The sequence below is a fragment of the Ahaetulla prasina genome, chromosome 11 (genome assembly GCF_028640845.1).
Source record: "Ahaetulla prasina isolate Xishuangbanna chromosome 11, ASM2864084v1, whole genome shotgun sequence".
NCBI lineage: Eukaryota > Metazoa > Chordata > Lepidosauria > Squamata > Colubridae > Ahaetulla > Ahaetulla prasina.
The window spans coordinates 2,600,872-2,617,573 of record NC_080549.1 but is presented as its reverse complement, the minus strand read 5'-3'; the positions used below and the strand labels follow the sequence as shown (position 1 = coordinate 2,617,573).

The 16,702-nt window shown below is 46.6% G+C and overlaps 1 protein-coding gene across 3 annotated transcripts in view; it reads left to right on the top strand.

Annotated features, from left to right (window-relative positions):
- The first annotated feature begins 360 nt into the window (after window positions 1–360).
- Window positions 361–16,702, top strand: part of FGF13 (fibroblast growth factor 13) — a 138,922-nt gene continuing 122,580 nt past the window's right edge. Inside the window, exons 1-2 of one of the 3 annotated variants that reach the window (XM_058197218.1) lie at window positions 361–700; window positions 7,826–8,140. In XM_058197218.1, coding sequence (XP_058053201.1) covers window positions 8,092–8,140 — 49 coding nt within the window. In that variant the 5' untranslated portion in view covers window positions 361–700; window positions 7,826–8,091. The remainder of the gene's footprint in view (window positions 701–7,825; window positions 8,141–16,702) is intronic. The other 2 variants (XM_058197214.1, XM_058197216.1) reach the window with 2 other exon arrangements.

Genomic DNA, 16,702 nt, shown 5'->3' with positions numbered 1-16,702 from the left:
CACGTCACCTGTTGGAAATAGAAGGGCTGTTACAGCTGGGATAAAATTGGTATTTTGGAAAAAGCTCCTGCTGCTGCCTTGAAAACATAAGATAGGGAGGGAATCTGTGAAAAATAATGTCATAAGTGAGAATGCCGATGACTAAAAAAAAAAAGAAAAGAAAAAGAAAGACATGCCTAAGGTTTGTTTCCCTGCCTGTATCTCCCCAGCGTCTTCGGAGCGCCTGTAGAGGTTTGCCTTGAAGCTGTAAAATGAGAGGTTCGCAGCTGCTCTTCCAGCCACCTTCTGGCAGGGCAGTTCTGGAAACCAAAACAGCTTGAAGGATTCTGTTTTGCTAAAAATAGCAAGAGGAGGTACCATGTGACTTGTTACTTCTTTGCCCGGGAGCAACAGGTCTCCAGTTTGGAGCCCTAAACCTTCACCCGGTCGGGGGGAAGAGAACAAAGCTTCTATCCCATCCTTCTTCTTGGTGGCTTCCTGAGCTGGAGATTGCTTGAGATTGTTTTCTGCAGCCCCAAGACCTCAGGAGAAACCAGGAGGAGATAGCGAAGGACCAAGGATTGATGGTTCTTGTATTCATGGGCAATGAGCAAGGAACAAGCGTGGCATGGATTAATCCGGGATTTTTCTAAAAACTAGGGTGGTCTTTGAGTGCAAGACTAACCTCTCAACTTTCGGCTCACCTCTTTTTCTGATTAAGGTAGGTGGCAGCAATAATTCTGAGGGTGGGGGCAATTGAACATCCATTTATGGAAGGAAAGGGTCCCATCTGGTTGTAATTTCGATGGATGGAAGGCAGCTGCATCAATGGGATTCTTAAGTTGCGTTTTCCCTGTGCAGTCAGGATATTTAATCATGAGAGCCATCTTACATCTGAGTGGGACAACCATATAAATTTGTATAAATTTGCTAAATTTATGAAACAATGGAATGGAATGAAGTGGAGTCGAGTCGAGTCGAGTCGAGTACAGTAGAGTAGAGTAAGAATGGAGTAGACTAGACTAGACTAGACTAGACTAGACTAGACTAAAGTAGAGTAGAGTAGAGTGGAGTAAGAATGGAGTGAAGGGGCGGGGAATAGATTAGAATAGAATAGAATAGAATAGAATAGAATAGAATAGAATAGAATAGAATAGAATAGAATAGAATAGAATAGAATAATAACAGAGTTGGAAGGGTCTTCTAGTCTACCCCCTGCTTAGGCAGGAAACCCTACACCACTTCAGAGACATAGCTATCCAACATCTTCTTAACCATTTGTCTGAAGGTTCCTGCCTAAGCAGGGGGTTGGACTAGAAGACCTCCAAGGTCCCTTCCAGCTCTATTCTATTCTATTCTATTCTATCCTATCCTATTCTATAACCTTGTTTCATAAATTTAGCACTCAGGAAGAGCAAGAACTTCTCTCCCGACCCACTTTCTCCAAACTTGGCTTTCTGAAACTTCTTCTTTCCATCTTTTGGCCTCTTCACCATTTTTCCTCAAAGCAGAAAGGGTGTTTTTGTTTTGAAAGGCAAAAAGTCTCAACCCACCTTCTTTAGTTCTTTCTCATGAATATTTAAACCTCCTTTGTTCCTGAGTTCTCCCAAAGAAACGACTCTTGCCTTCCTAATGTTTGTCAACAATAACCCTGCTCGGATAGTAAAAATAATATGTGACCATATTGGAAAACCCTGCAGAAATGGAGAACAGCCAGCAAATGAGAAGATGAGTTGGCTATTTCTTGACACCCTTTTTGCCTGGATTCTGAGAACTTCTGACTACGTTCTTGAAAATATAAAAGCTTTCAGAAACATTTCTTGCATTCTTCTACTTACAGTGGCGATTTGGGCTTTCCGATTAAGCAAGACACGTCCATCTTGGCTGTCTTATGTCTTTTGAGGAGCAAATTAAGCTTAAAACCATAATAATAGGGTTACTTATTTTCTTATATTTTTAAATTCTTTTCCAATAAAGGAGAATATAATAAATATAATATATAATAAATAAAAGAATAACGGAGCCACGATGTAAAAAAGATGCAGAGACTCTAGAAAGAGTGCAGAGAAGAGCAACAAAAATGATTAGGGGACTGGAGGCTAAAACATAGGAAGAACAACTGCAGGAACTGGGTATGTCTAGTTTAATGAAAAGAAGGACTAGGGGAGACATGATAGTGTTCCAATATCTCAGGGGCTGCCCCAAAGAAGAGGGAGTCAAGCTATTCTCCAAAGCCCCTGAGGGTAGAACAAGAAGCAATGGGTGGAAATTAATCAAGGAGAGAAGCAACTTAGAACTAAGGAGAAATTTCCTGACAGTGAGAACAATTAACCAGTGGAACAACTTGCCTCCAGAAGTTCTGAATGCTCCAATACTGGAAGTTTTTAAGAAGAGATTGGATAACCATCTGTCTGAGATGGTGTAGGGTTTCCTGCCTGGGCAGGGGGTTGGACTAGAAGGCCTCCAAGGTCCCTTCCAACTTTGTTGTTATTATTATTATAGAATATTTGTTGCTCAGGATTGACATGAGGGGTCCTTGTTGTTCTCTGAGCTTGCTTGTTTTCTTGAAGACGTTTCATGACTCTAACTACATACAGTAATGTCATCCATGCTAGTAGCAGGACTATTACTGATGATGTTACCTAGTTTGGGTAATGAAACATCTACAAGAAAACAACCAAGCTCAGAGAGCACCAAGGATCCTAGGATAATTCTCCTCCTCCTCCTCCTCCTCCTCCTCCTCCTCCTCCTCCTCCCTCCTTCTAGAACTGATGATGTTGCCTAGTTTGGGTAATGAAATGCCTGCAGGAAAACAAGCAATCTCAGAGAGCACCAAGGACCGCTCAAACTCTCTCACAGCTCAGGATTGAGGAACCCCTCCAACTAATTTTAACCTCACAACAATCCTGAACAACCTGTGGTTAGTCAAAGGGTTCTGATTGCTAAATGAAGATGTTGGTTCTCTGGTTTGATAGCTTTCCTTGCAACGCATGATTGTGCTGGGAGCCCAATCAACAGGTCCTTTTGGACAATGGAATATCCAATGGCGGACAATTTAGATACTGAATTCTTAGTGAGAGAATGATTGAAGAAAATACTTAGCCATAACAAGCAGTGTGGTGCAAACTCTTTGAGTTTTCAGTCCTGTATAACGTACGGGCTGTAATGATTCTTCTTGAAACTCAGTATGACTATTTAGATCACAAGATGGTTAAATTACACTTGGCTTAGAGTCAGGGTCAATGTGTTGGGGAGGGAGGGAGGGAGGAAGGAGAGGGAGAGAGAAAAGGGAAGGGGGGAAGGAAGGAAACTATGAAAGAGAGAGAGGGAGGGAGGGAGAGAGGGAGGGAGGAAGGAAGGAAGGAAGGAAAATATGAAAGAGAGAGAGGGAGGGAAGGAGGAAGGGAGGAAGAAGAGGGAGAGAGAGAAAAGGGAAGGAGGGAAAGAAAGGCAAGAAGGCAGGAGGAAGGGAAGAAGGGAGAAAAGAAGGAAGGAAGGAAAATATAAAAGAGAGGGAGGGAGGGAGGAAATATGAAAGAGGGAGGGAGGAAGAAGAGGGAGAGAGAGAAAAGGGAAGGAGGGAAAGATAGGCAGGGAGGGAGGGAGGGAGGAAGGAAGGAAGGAAGGAAGGAAGGAAGGAAGGAAGGATTGTTAAACAGGTTCTACAGTGAAGAGTGTGGTCATTGGTGACTCGAGCAAAGAATAAAATGGCCATTTAATTCACTGTTATTGTTTTTAAATTATTTTTCTTCCAACAGTAGACAGTATAATGGAATGATGGATTCCACCCTAATCCAGTGCAGCTTCTGGAATTCGTCAACTCCAGACCATGTTCTAAATGAGTCCTTCAACCGTAGCAGAAGGACACCCGTTTTCTAAAAACAGAAACATTTGGGGGGCACCTCCAAAGGTTAAACAATTCAGAAATAAAAGGCTTGGGTTAGCAAATGACAGCCCTACCAAATGTATCTTCCTGCAGTGAATTTTGAAAAGTAAATTAACTACCAGCAAGTCGGACAATTCAGATGGGAAATGTTTCTCTGCTCATTAAATTCTGTCTGAGAAATACTTAGCTCTGATTGGGCAGTAGGTGAGTGACATCATCTGGGGGGATGCACCTGTCATCTATCATCAGACACTCTTAAAGAGCTGGACATCTCTTTGACTCGAAAGTGTGCAAATTACTGGCTTTTTAGCCTGTAAGCTTTTAAGCAATAACCCTTAAAGAAAGATTTTATTGATTTGCATCCAAGTTTGGGGGTGACTTCCTCAACTGAGTTTTGCAACCGTCCCATTTGGGTAGAATGAAGGAATCTGAGTTGTCGAAAATGCAACAAAAGTATCTTTGAAACCAGAGGCTCATATTTGTGGGGTCTTTTGGAAACGTAATGTGTGTGAATAAGTAAGTCTTTTAATCTTTTAAACTTTGGCCAAAGAGGTTATAGAAAAAATGCTTTTAAAAGTAAAAAAAAAAAAGTTGGCCACACCCACCCAGTCACATTAAACACCCCCCCACCAAGCCACGCCTGTTGTGTCTGCGCCCCCCGAGCTGGGCCCCCTGCCAGAAAGTGACTTGGAAAGTGAGGGGGAAGGGCCATCAGGACTTACCTCGGGAGCACCGGCTTCCCTGGCTCAGCTCCAGGAGCCAGAGGCAGGCCAGGTGGAGGAGATAACGAGGCCTCCATCCCCTGATCCCCCCCAGGCCACGCCTCCAGACCCAGCTGATGGCAATCAGGCCTGGCTGGACCCTAGGTTTCATAGGCAGGAGAGGTGGGAACAACAGAAGCAAGGGTGGGGCAGGCCTAGGAAGTGCTGAGTCATGGAGCCAAACCCCACAGGATATAAAAGCAGCAAGGGCTGCTATACCACTTCGTGGCAAGCAAATCAATTGCTTAACTAGAGCTGAAGTACTGTTTGTTCCTGGTTGACTCATCGGCATCAAGAGAGATAACAGAGACACTTGGCAGACGCTCGCTGGTTTGCTGCCAGAGCTGATAGTTGCCGGCTAATTAAGTCATCGCTCGGACTGAAGCGAGCGGGACAGAACAACGCCCACAGAACCGGTAGTAACAAATTTTACATTTCACCAGACCGACAAGGTGACCTCTCTTAAAACAGACCAAAGCTGTAATGAAGCCCTCAAAGCTCCAGGCATGGTCTTTGGGGGGACCTCCCAAACGCTTTCTGAATTGTAGAGAAAGCTATTAAACACATGTGTGAAGAGGACTTTGATTAACTATATTTAATTTTAATTACGCGTCGAGCCAGATGAAATCAATTGTTGTTTTTTTCCCCTGGCATCAGCTGTCCCTTTTGAGAATGTGGCTTTCAAGCACATCATTTGAAGGACACATCATACCACTCAGTCCCTGATAACATCGCGCCCTCTGACCTTGAAAATAGTTTTACCTATTCCCCCAAATCTTAGGAGAATCAGGACTGTCTCTTTCCCATGGGGCGAATGGGAAAAAGACCAAGATGCAGCTCTTCCTCCTATGAAGTTCTTAGAGAGCCAACAGAAAGGAGGATGGGGCATCTTCATTTCTGTTGACTCTGCCGCCTTGGAAAACCTTTCAAGATGATGTTGATGGGTGGGAGGGCCTATTTTTCTTGACTGATTTGGAATAACGGAGTTGGAAGCCACCAGAACATTTCACAAGAAACTGATCAAGGAGAGATTCAACCTAGAAATCAGGAGAAATTTCCTGACAGTGAGAACCATCAACCCATGGAACAGAAGTTGCCTTTGGAAGTTGTGGGAGCTTCATCACTGGAGGCTTCCAAGAAGAGACCGGACTGTCATCTGTCAGAAATGATGTACGGTCTCCTGCTTGGGCGGGGTTGGGGTTGGACTAGAAGACCTACAAGGTCCCTTCCAACTCTGTTAATCTGTCTAGACTAGGACTTGTGAAAAGTATCATGGAAGAAAATTATATCCTATTGTCTCAAAGGCACTTTTCTCAAAAGTAAACTGGATTTTGTTTTACCTGGAGACATTTCGCTTCTCATGCAAGAAGCTTCCTCCATGGATGAGAAGCGAAATGTCTTCAAGGAAAAACAAAGGAAGTCCCATGGTCGTTTGGAAAAAATGCACCTTTGAGACCATCATGACCTGGGTTTCTGAGAATCTCCATAGACAGTTGCATTACTGCCAAGAGAATTCCATGGAGGGGCTTATGCATTTTTACTAGCATGAAGTGTGCATTGTTTATTCCTCTCTTCCCACCCATCCATTAGCTGGTGGTTATTGGTGGACTTCTTTGTTCAAAGTCACACAATAACAAAGTTGGGAGGGACCTTGGAGGTCTTCTAGTCCAACCCCCAGCTCAGGCAGGAAGCCCTACACCACTTCAGACAAATGGTTGTCCAATCTCTTCTTTTAAAAAAACTCTCCACCCGCAACTTCTGAAGGCAAATTGTTCCACTGATTACTTGTTCTCACCGTCAAGGAAATTTTCCTCCTTCGTTCTAGGTTGCTTCTCTCCTTGGTTAGCTTCCACCCATTGCTCCTTGTCCTGCTTTGGAGCATAGGTTGACCCCTTCTTCTCTGTGGCAACCCCTCAAATAACAGAGCATTGCTCCTTTTTCCCTCCTTCTTCATTCCCCCAATTGTATCAGGAAAGACTTCCTAAGGACTAGGGGAGACATGATAGCTGTGTTTTAATATCTCAGGGGTTGCCACAAAGAAGAGGGAGTCGGGCTGTTCTCCAAAGCACCTGAGGGTAGAACAAGAAGCAATGGGTGGAAACTGATCAAAGAAAGAAGCAACTTAGAACTAAGGAGAAATTTCCTGACAGTTAGAACAATTAATCAGTGGAACGACTTGCCTGCAGAAGTTGTGAAGGCTCCAACACTGGAAATTTTTAAGAAAATGGTGGATAACCATCTGACTGAGATGGTGTAGGGTTCCTGCCTAGGCAGGGGGTTGGACTAGAAGGCCTCCAAGGTCCCTTCCAACTCTGTTGTTATGTTATGTTATGCCCACACCTTTCCTGTTTGAGACTATAATCCCCCATTGGCTCTCCGTCCCAACAGGTAGGTCTGCTTGCCTCACCTGGAGAACTAAAAAGACCCCCACGTCTCCTCTGGTCCTTCCTTGAGATTCCTGATTTTGGAAACTCAGCATGTTCTCCTCCTGTGGCGTACAACCCCCGCTTCCTTCTCCTGGGGGGACGTCTCTAGACTTTCCAAAGGGGGGGGGGTGTGGAGAGAAACAATCCTAGCCAGCCGTCTGCCACCTCATGTCTACCAGACCATCCAACCTTGGTGGCTGGAGCAGGGCCAAAAGAGAGGGGTGTGTCCTGCCTTCCAGAGGCATCTGAGGGTGGGTTCCTCACAGCCAAAGCTTACGGTTCTCCAGGACCGCCTGGAGGTCTTTGCTGCTTCCTAAGAAAGGGGGTTGGTGAGGGGGACGAGAATTTCTTCCCGCAAAAAAAACCAGGGTGGGTAGGTTGTGGTGGTGAAGGGAGGGAGGTGGGTTGCGATCCAGCTTTTGTCTCCTGCAAACCTCCCAGCCCAAGGGGGGGCCCGAGATATCTGGCAGATGTGCAGGAAACAAACCTTCTTGCGTCCCCCTTTCATCCTTGCCTAAAGGGAAGGGGGTGGGTGGGTGGGAAGAAGACAGAAGCCCCCCCCCCACCCTCGCCCCGTCCTTCCTCCCCCTCCCCCCAGCAGCGGTTCCCAAACCCTCCAAGCTTCCGTGGTGGTATTGGGCGCATTCTTCTGCGCCAGCCACCGAAGGAGCCAGGCAGCCAGTCAGGGCTTGGTTGGATCCGTGACTGATTCCTCGCTCTCGCTCTCTTTCTCCCTCTTTCTCTCTCTCTCTCCCCCCCCTCCCCATTTCTAGGGTTTCCCTCTTCTTCAGCCCTCCTTCCCCTGATCTACGAAAGAAGGGAAAGAGCAACAACAAAGAAAAAAAGGGCCCAAGGAAAAGGGAAGAGGGAGGAAGACGAGAGACACAGAGAGAAAGAAAAACGACCCAGCCATCCATCCATCTCTCTTCTCTTTCTCTCTCTTGCGCGTCTCTCTTTATTTATCTCCTGGTTTCTTGGAAATCCGGTTCGCCGCGCCACGCGGTACTCTGGGGGAATCTCTACAACCAAACTGGGATCTATGAGCGGGAAGGTGATCAAGCCGAAAGAAGAGAAAGATGCCTCTAAAGGTAAGGGAGTGGACCTCCGCTTCTCTTCCCCATCCTTCTTGCTCTCCCTTCTCCATCATTCCCCTCCGTTGTCTTGAATGGACCTTCTTCAGCTTCCCTCCCCCCCCCCCTCAAAAAAACCTCTTTCCATCTTCCCAGGCTTGGCTGACCTTTGCGGGAGGGGGGGGGGTAAATGAAGGGATGGAGAGAAGTGGCGTGCCAGCCCCATAGCTCACCCACCCCCTTTCCACCCACCCACCCCCCTCCTTCTCTTTGCGTCTTTTTGGTTTCATTTGGCTCCCCGGCTGTCCCTCAGCCTCGTCCTTTCCATCCCTCCACCTCACTACCTTTCCATCCCTGTCCTGGAAGAAGAGGGGAGAGGAGGGGGGGGGGAAACTAACCTATTTAACCCCCCTCCCTCCCCACCCCCGTAAAAGAGAGACCTCCTATAATACTGCAGTCTTCCCTTGTACTTCCCTTTTGTGTGTGTGTGTGTGAGAGAGAGAGAGAGAGAGCGCGTGGCGTTCCACTCAGGCTGTCTCCTTGCACGACTGTGGCTTCAGATCTTCCCCACCGCCGGGAGGGGAGGGGGTGAGAAACAGAAAGCAAAGCCCGCTTTGGGCGGGGGGCGGGAGGGGGTCTTTGCCAGGAGGAACCGAGCGGGGTCTATAACGGAGCCCATATGAGGAGGTTGGAGGGGGGTGGGAAGCCAGAGAGTTGTGGGGAGGGCTCTGCTTTGTTGAACTGAAAAAAAAACAATGCTGTTTTTTTGCGGGGGGGGGAGGGGGGTTGAGTCAGGAGCCAGAAGGAACATCCTGCACTTCTCAGTCCAAAGTCTCCCTGCGGACTGCCGTTACTTCCACCTGGTAGACACCTGAAGGCATCTTGGTAGGGTTAGGAAGCACCTGTTTTACCTCCCACCCTCCCCTGTAGCTTGGGCCGGGGACATCTAGTCCTGCCCGGCTTCGAAGCCCATGGAGCACCCATATCTACTCCACGCTCAAGGAGAAAACAGTAGAGTAGCTTAGGATCTGCCGGAAGACGGATGGGATTGGTCTCCTTGTTTGCTCAAGCTGCAATGGATAGAGAAGTGATGTCCTAGCAGGGTGCCATGCAGCTCCCACCTCCCTCCCTCCCTCCCCCTCCAAAAAAATTGGAACTTGGTTTCCTACGTTGGAATCATGTGGGCTTCGGGTTGTGGGCACTGCATCGGTGAGGGTGATGCCTGCAGGAAGCCCAGGCATAAAATCTGACTAGGCTAGAGGGATGCTTTGTCGCCAGGTTTCTTGCAAATGTTTTGCTGTACAACACACCGACTCGCTTCTGAATATATAAACTGGCCAACAATTGCTATGGAGACGGAGGGAGGGGGAGGAGGAGGAGGGAGAGCGGGAGGAGGAAGAGGAGGGGGACTTGTAGACAGTTCCCAGGGACAGATGCTCTCTCACGCTTCTGTCTGGCCATCTCTGGGTTTGTCCAGGGGGAAAGAGGGTGAAGCAAATCCAGATCTCTGGAAGGGTCCTCCCGCTTTTCAGAGGTGTGGAGATGGGGGGCAGGCAGCATCCAAAGAGGTTTTCTATCTGATCCAGCTTACATCCTGGCAGGTTGGCGCAAGGTTTTTGTTGTGGTCCCCTTCGGGCGAATGCAACCTACCCTCCTTTCCCTATTTTGCTGCAAAGTAAGACTGAATTCTGGGTTTCAAAGGTTTGATCTTCAGCATCAATCCTAACCCAGGATGTTCCGTGAGGATTGAGGACTCCATACCGGGCACAAACCTGAATGTCTCGGATGATACAGGAAGGGGGTTTTGAGTGAATAGCTCCCCTTTTATTCCAGATAAATCAGGGCCTAAGTGGGGGCAAAAATAGATTTGTGATCTAAACACCATTGTCTTGAAAAACCAAGGGTGGGGTAGGCATCAGTTGCTTTGGTCCTCTTCTATATGAGCTCTTCTGCAATGAAGTGACCACCATGTAGTTGGGAGTCAAACTCTCATGTCGCTAGGCTCTGCCAGAAAAACAGAAGGACTCACGTTTAGGGCAACCAGCATGGCTGCTTCAGACAGTGACCGTCCTAAACAATACCCATAATGGGTTTCTGTCCTTTTAATGCTGAGGGGTGGGCTTTCCTAGAAGCCATCTTTTTTGTGATAAACTTTCTACTTTTGTTAGACAAAGGCAAGCAGCCAAGAAGGGTATCAATCCATCGGGGGGGGGGGGTATGGGAGGTTTACAATCCTTGGCGATGTCTCCCCCACACCCTCCCCATCTTGGCCCATATCATGTGAACGAGTTTGTCACCTCTGTTTGTGTGTGTGTGTGTGTGTGTGAGAGAGAGAGAGAGAAAGAGAGAGACAGAAGCTCCTTCAGATGCCTTCTCCCATGTGCCTTTTTCAAAAAATTATTTTTAGACTAAATATTATGTTCCAACGGGGCAGTTTTGATTTGCAGAGACCGCTTCGACCTCGGCGCACGTCATTCCTGGCGAAGCGATCCGTGCGCTAACTTCTTTTGTTCTTGAGATGCGTTCATGACGGACACGTGCCCTGATAAGCTTTGTGCTTCTGGAGGGTGTGTGGAGATGAGAGGCTGGGGGTGGGGAGTGTTGTTGCTGTTCCAGGAAGCTGTGCCGGCGTGGTCCATTCGGTGGTTTTTATGGTCTCCTTTAGACAGGGAGGAAGGAGGGTCTCCATCCTCATTCATAGTCTGCCTTTGTTTTGCCTTTTCGGATTGAAACATGTTTTTTTCGCGGGGGGGGGGGCAGGAATCTGGCGCATTTTCACGCTGGTTAACAGAAAGGGTTTGAAAAAATCCGTCTGTGTTACTTAGGTTAAAAGAAAACAACAACAAGACAGCCAGCTGACAGTCTCAAGATGATTTGTTGTTCGGGGTGTGGACGTTGATTGGTCTGTCATCAGATGAGTAAAACTACTTATCTCTTATTCACACATGATTGGGAAGAGCAGAACAGATAGGTTTTTGCAACGGTGCTCTGATCTAGTTTGGAAAATCCAGAAAGCGTGTCAATTTTCTCTTTTAATATATATTTTATATCTTCTAGCTTTCCAACATTTGGGGCAGTGGGGGGGGGGGCTCGGTGCTCTCTGAGTTTGGTGGTTTTCTTGCAAACGTTTCATGATCCAGCTAGGTAACATCGTCAATGCTAGAAGGGAATGGGCCTGGTGAAATGGAGGATGAAAATGGCAGGAGGAAGAGGAGGAAGAGGGGAGGAGAAGGAAGAGGAGGAAGAGGAGGAGGAGGATAGCGGGGTCCTTGGTGCTCTCTGAGCTTGGAGGTTTTCTTGAAGACGTTTCATTACCCAACTAGGTAACATCATCAGTTCTAAGAGGGATTGGGGGCTGTGGGTGGCGGCGGAGGACGATGAAGACTGTTGGGTCCTTGGTGTTTAACAAACTTGGTTGTTTTCTTACAGACATTTCATAACCCAACTAAGTAACATCATTAGGGCTAGCAGACAGTGGGGCTTGCTCTATGTTTCATCATTTTCATTTTTAGATTCTGATGTATTAATCGACTGTATCACACCCTCCTTAGGGTGATCTCTGACTGTAATATAGATTCAACTGGACTCCAGAAAGCATTGTGTTTCTGGACGGAAGGTCCTGTATGGTTCCAACTCATCTGAGCCATGGCTGTGTAGTTATTTTAAAAAAAATTCTCCCCAAGGCATGTTTGACAGAGAGGCAAAAAATAGTAGAAACTCAGAAAAGATAAGAGAATCCCAAGGGGATCCATCTTCTAGACCTCCTTGGTAACAAATATATTTCTCAAAAATCTGTGAATGTGGGCAGAAACATTAATGTGCTCAGCATGATGTAAAGAAGATGTTGAGACTCTAGAAAGAGCACAGAGGAGAGCAACAAAGAGGATTAGGGGACTGGAGGCTAAAAGATATAAAGAACGGTTGCTGGAATTGGGTATGGTTAGTTTAGTGAAAAGAAGGACCAGGGGAGACATGATAGCAGTCTTCCAATCTCTCAGGGGCTGCCCCAAAGAAGGAGGAGTCAAACTTTTCTCCAAAATACCTGAAGGCAGGACAAGAAGCAATGGATGGAAACTCATCAAGGAGAGAAGCAACTTAGAACTAAGGAGAAATTTTCTGACAGTTAGAACAATTAATCAGTGGAACAATTTGCCTCCAGAAGTTGTAAATGCTCCAACCATGGAAGTTTTTAAGAAGAGATTGGTTGTTGTTGTTAGTTGCGAAGTCATATCTGACCCATCATGACTCCATGGACAATGTTCCTCTAGGCCTTCCTGTCCTCTACCATCCCCCAGAGACCATTGAAGCCAACTGCTTCAGTGACTCCATCCAGCCACCTCATTCTCTGTTGTCCCATTCTTCTTTTATAATATATAATATAACAACAGAGTTGGAAGGGACCTTGGAGGCCTTCTAGTCCAACCCCCTGCCCAGGCAGGAAGCCCTACACCATCTCAGTCAGATGGTTATCCAACATTTTCTTAAAAATTTCCAGTGTTGGAGCATTCACAACTTCTGCAGGCAAGTCGTTCCACTTATTAATTGTTCTAACTGTCAGGAAATTTCTCCTCAGTTCTAAGTTGCTTCTTTCCTTGATCAGTTTCCACCCATTGCTTCTTGTTCTACCCTCAGGTGCTTTGGAGAACAGCCCAACTCCCTCTTCTGCCCTCAATCTTTCCCAGCATTAGGCTCTTCTCCAGGGAGTCCTTCCTTCTCATTAGGTGGCCAAAGTATTTGAGTTTCCTCTTCAGGATCTGGCCTTCTAAAGAGCAGTCAGGGTTGATCTCCTCTAGGACTGACCAGCTGGATCGCCTTGCAGTCCAAGGGACTTGCAGGAGTCCCTTGGATCGATCGATCTATCTATCTATCTATCTATCTATCTATCTATCTATCTATCTATCTATCATCTATCTATCTATCTATCTATCATCTATCTATCTATCTATCTATCTATCTATCTATCTATCATCTATCTGTTGTTGTTAGTTGCAAAGTTGTGTCCAACCCATCGGACCCCATGGACAACGTTCCTCCAGGCCTTCCTGTCCTCTACCATCCCCTGGAGTCCATTTAAGCTCACGCCAGCTGCTTCAGTGACTCCATCCAGCCACCTCCTTCTCTGCCGTCCCCTTCTTCTTTTGCCCTCCATCGTTCCCAGCATTCAGCTCTTCTCCAGGGAGTCCTTCCTTCTCATTAGGTGGCCAAAGTAGAGATTAGATAACCCTTTGTTCGAAATGGTGTAGGGTTTCTTGCCTAAGCAGGGGTTGGACTAGAAGACCTCCAAGGTCCCTTCCAACTCTGTTATTCTGTTCTATTCTATTCTATTTGTCTGTAGGTCTCCATACAGATAAGCCCCTTAACAAATCCCAACCAGTTGTGTTTTTATTGAAGCATCTTCATCGAAAGTCTTGGAGTTAACCTTTTTAGAGTTCATTCCACCTAGGAAACTGGGTTTTGTTTTGTTTGCTTAAATCAGGGTTTGTCAATGTCAGCCAATTTCAGATGTGGAGACTTCAATTTGGGGAGTTGAAGTTCGCATATCTGAAATGTGCTGAGGTTGAGAAACAGCAACTTAGATCAATACCGCACAACTTTCTTTGCGTCGAAGTTTACACTTTCGAATAACGTGCTACAATCTGCGTTCCAAGCAGTAAATGAGAACAGGAGTGAGAAGATGAGGCTGCCATCACAGCAATATGGGTGGTCCTCGCCTTATGCCCACAATGGAGCCCAAATTTTCTGTTGCTAAGTGAGACATTTGTGAGCTTTTGCCCCATTTTGCGACCTTTTAACCCCACCTGACCACGGGCATGCTGCTAGGGTACTAAGTGTGAAAAACGGCTGTAAGCCACTTCTTTTTCAGTGCCGTCGTAACTTTGAACGGTCACTAAACCAACTGTTGTAAGTCGAGGACTCCCTGTCTTGGTTTTAGACGAAAATAAATGAAATGCCGAGCAAGCAATGGCTGCGATTATTATTATTTATTGAATTTTTATACCGCCCTTCTCCCGAAGGACTCAGGGCGGTGTACAGCCGGAGATAAAATACAAAATATGTACAATTAAAACAAATTAAAACATATCAAAATTACAAAAACGGCTAATAATTAAAATTAAATTTAAAATATTTAAGAATATTAATAAAACCCCAATTTAAAATCAAACTATTATGCCAGTCCCGCTTGAATAAATAAGTATATTTTTAGCTCATGACGGAAGGTCCGAAGATCAGGCACTTGATGTAGGCCAGGGGGGAGTTCATTCCAGAGCGTCGATGCTCCCACAGAGAAGGCCCTACCCCTGGGGGCCGCCAGCCGACACTGTTTGGCGGACGGCACCCTGAGAAGACCCTCTCTATGAGAGCGTACGGGTCGGTGGGAGGCATAGGGTAACAGCAGGCGGTCTCGTAAGTACCCGGGTCCTAAGCCATGGAGCACTTTAAAGGTGGTAACCAAAATCTTGAAGCGCACCCGAAAGACCACAGGAAGCCAGTGCAGTCTATGGAGCAGTGGTGTTACGTGGGAGCCACGAGCGGCTCCCATTACTACTCGTGCAGCCGCATTCTGGACTAACTGCAGCCTCCGGGTGCACCTCAAGGGCAGCCCCATGTAGAGAGCATTGCAGTAATCCAACTGAGATGTAACCAGAGCGTGAGTGACTGTGCATAAGGCATCCCGGTCAAGGAAGGGACGCAACTGGCGGACCAAGCGGACTTGGTAAAAGGCCCTCCTGGAGACGGCCGCCAGATGTCCTATTTGACGGCAGAACTTTCCCCGAAGTTTGGCCGTAACATTAATATTTCAGTATTTTGTAGAGGTTGTACGAGTGGCATTCTGGAAAGCTGAGTGGTGAGGAATATACTTACATTTAAATCACAGGTTCTTGATAGGACGTTTGTTATTATATCCTTTTGGAGAACTGCAAGGGCTTCAAATGGGGGGGGGGTGTCTGCAAATGATATTACACAAATCTTGTACCCAGGGGTGGGCTTCAAAAATTTTAGCAAGGGGTTCTCTGCCTGGTTGTTGGGTGGGCATGGCCATGGTCAGCCTCCTGCACCACGCCCAGGGGGGTGGTGTTTTTGCCCTCCCCGGGCTCCCGAGGCTTTCCTTGAGCCTCTGGGAGGGTGAAAACAGCCTCCCCAGGCTCTGGAGGCCCTCTGGAGGCCGGAAACGGGTCTGTTTCTGGCCTTCCCGAAATTCCAGTAGGCCCTTTTTTCGCCCTCCTGGAGTCTCCACATGCACCTTATCTACATCCAAAACAGGCTGTGCGAAGACTCCTGGGAAGGGAGGGGAGGGGTGGGAAGGGCCAGTCAGGAGTGGGATTTGAGGATTCTCTGAACTGCCCAGAATCTTACCTAGAGGTTCTCCCGAACCCCTGCGAACCCCCAGCAGCTCAACCCTGCTTGTAGCCTCTAAATCTGGGAGGGACCACTGCCCGAGTTATGAAGAAACAGGGGAATGTTGTGGCATGCCTCAAATAAACTGAAGGAAAGTTTTAAAACTTAAAAAAAAACAAAAAACCTTCGTACGTCCAATCCAGAGACTAAAACGTATGAAGAACAATGGCAAGATTTGGGTTCGGCCAGTCTAGCGAAAAGAAGGACTTAGGGGTGACACGATGGCAGCATTCCAGTATTTGAGGGCCTGCCAGAAAGAAGAGGAAGGTCAACTTTATTTTCCAAAGCACCTGAAGGTGGAATAAGGAAGAATGGATGGAAGCTAAATCAAGGAGAGAAACAACCTAGAATGAAGGAGAAAACTTCCTGACAGCGAGGACAATTCACCAGTGGAACAGAAGTTGTGGGTGTTTCATCACTGGAGGTTTTTAAGAAGGGTCTGGACAGCCACCTGTCTGAAATGGTATGGGGTCTTCTATTTGAGCAGGGGGCTGGACTAGAAGACCTCCAAGGTCCCGCCCAGCTCTATTCTGACAGGAGAAATCCTTGCTCCACCTAGTTGGTAATATGAAGCCATTGTAAACCTTTTTGTCCTTCGCCACAAAGCTTAGAATAAAAAAACCAGTTTTTTTTTTTAAAAAAACAACAACAATGGTATGCCGCACCATTTAAAAGGCATCCAATCATGCACCAATAGTAACATTTCCTGCCCGAAATACACGTAGAAATACAAGCCAAAATACATGTATCTGGCAGGAGTTTTAGTCACTGTGCACGAGAGAGTGTGTGAACAGATCTGCTGGGTTTGAGAGTTTCTCTGCAAAGATGTTATTTTGCAAAAAGTTACTGCAAAGATCGTTATCGACTGACATAAGTACTAGGCAACGTTTCCTGGATTTGACAGAAAACAGGCTAGCCTACAGGAGCTGATTTAAAACACAGTTCTTAACAAGTCCAGATGCGTTCATTTATAAAGCCCACGATTAAGGCCAAATTCCAGCTTCTGCCTAACGTTATCTGGAACGTAATGAATTCTGCAAGCCTCTCTTTGCAAGGAGACCAAACCAGCCTCTCTCACCCCCAGGCTAAATTATCTCGACTAGATTGTGATGCTCAACAGCATTCATTAAGGCTGTAACAGTAATTTGACTACCGGGAGCCAATTAAATTAAATTACCTTCG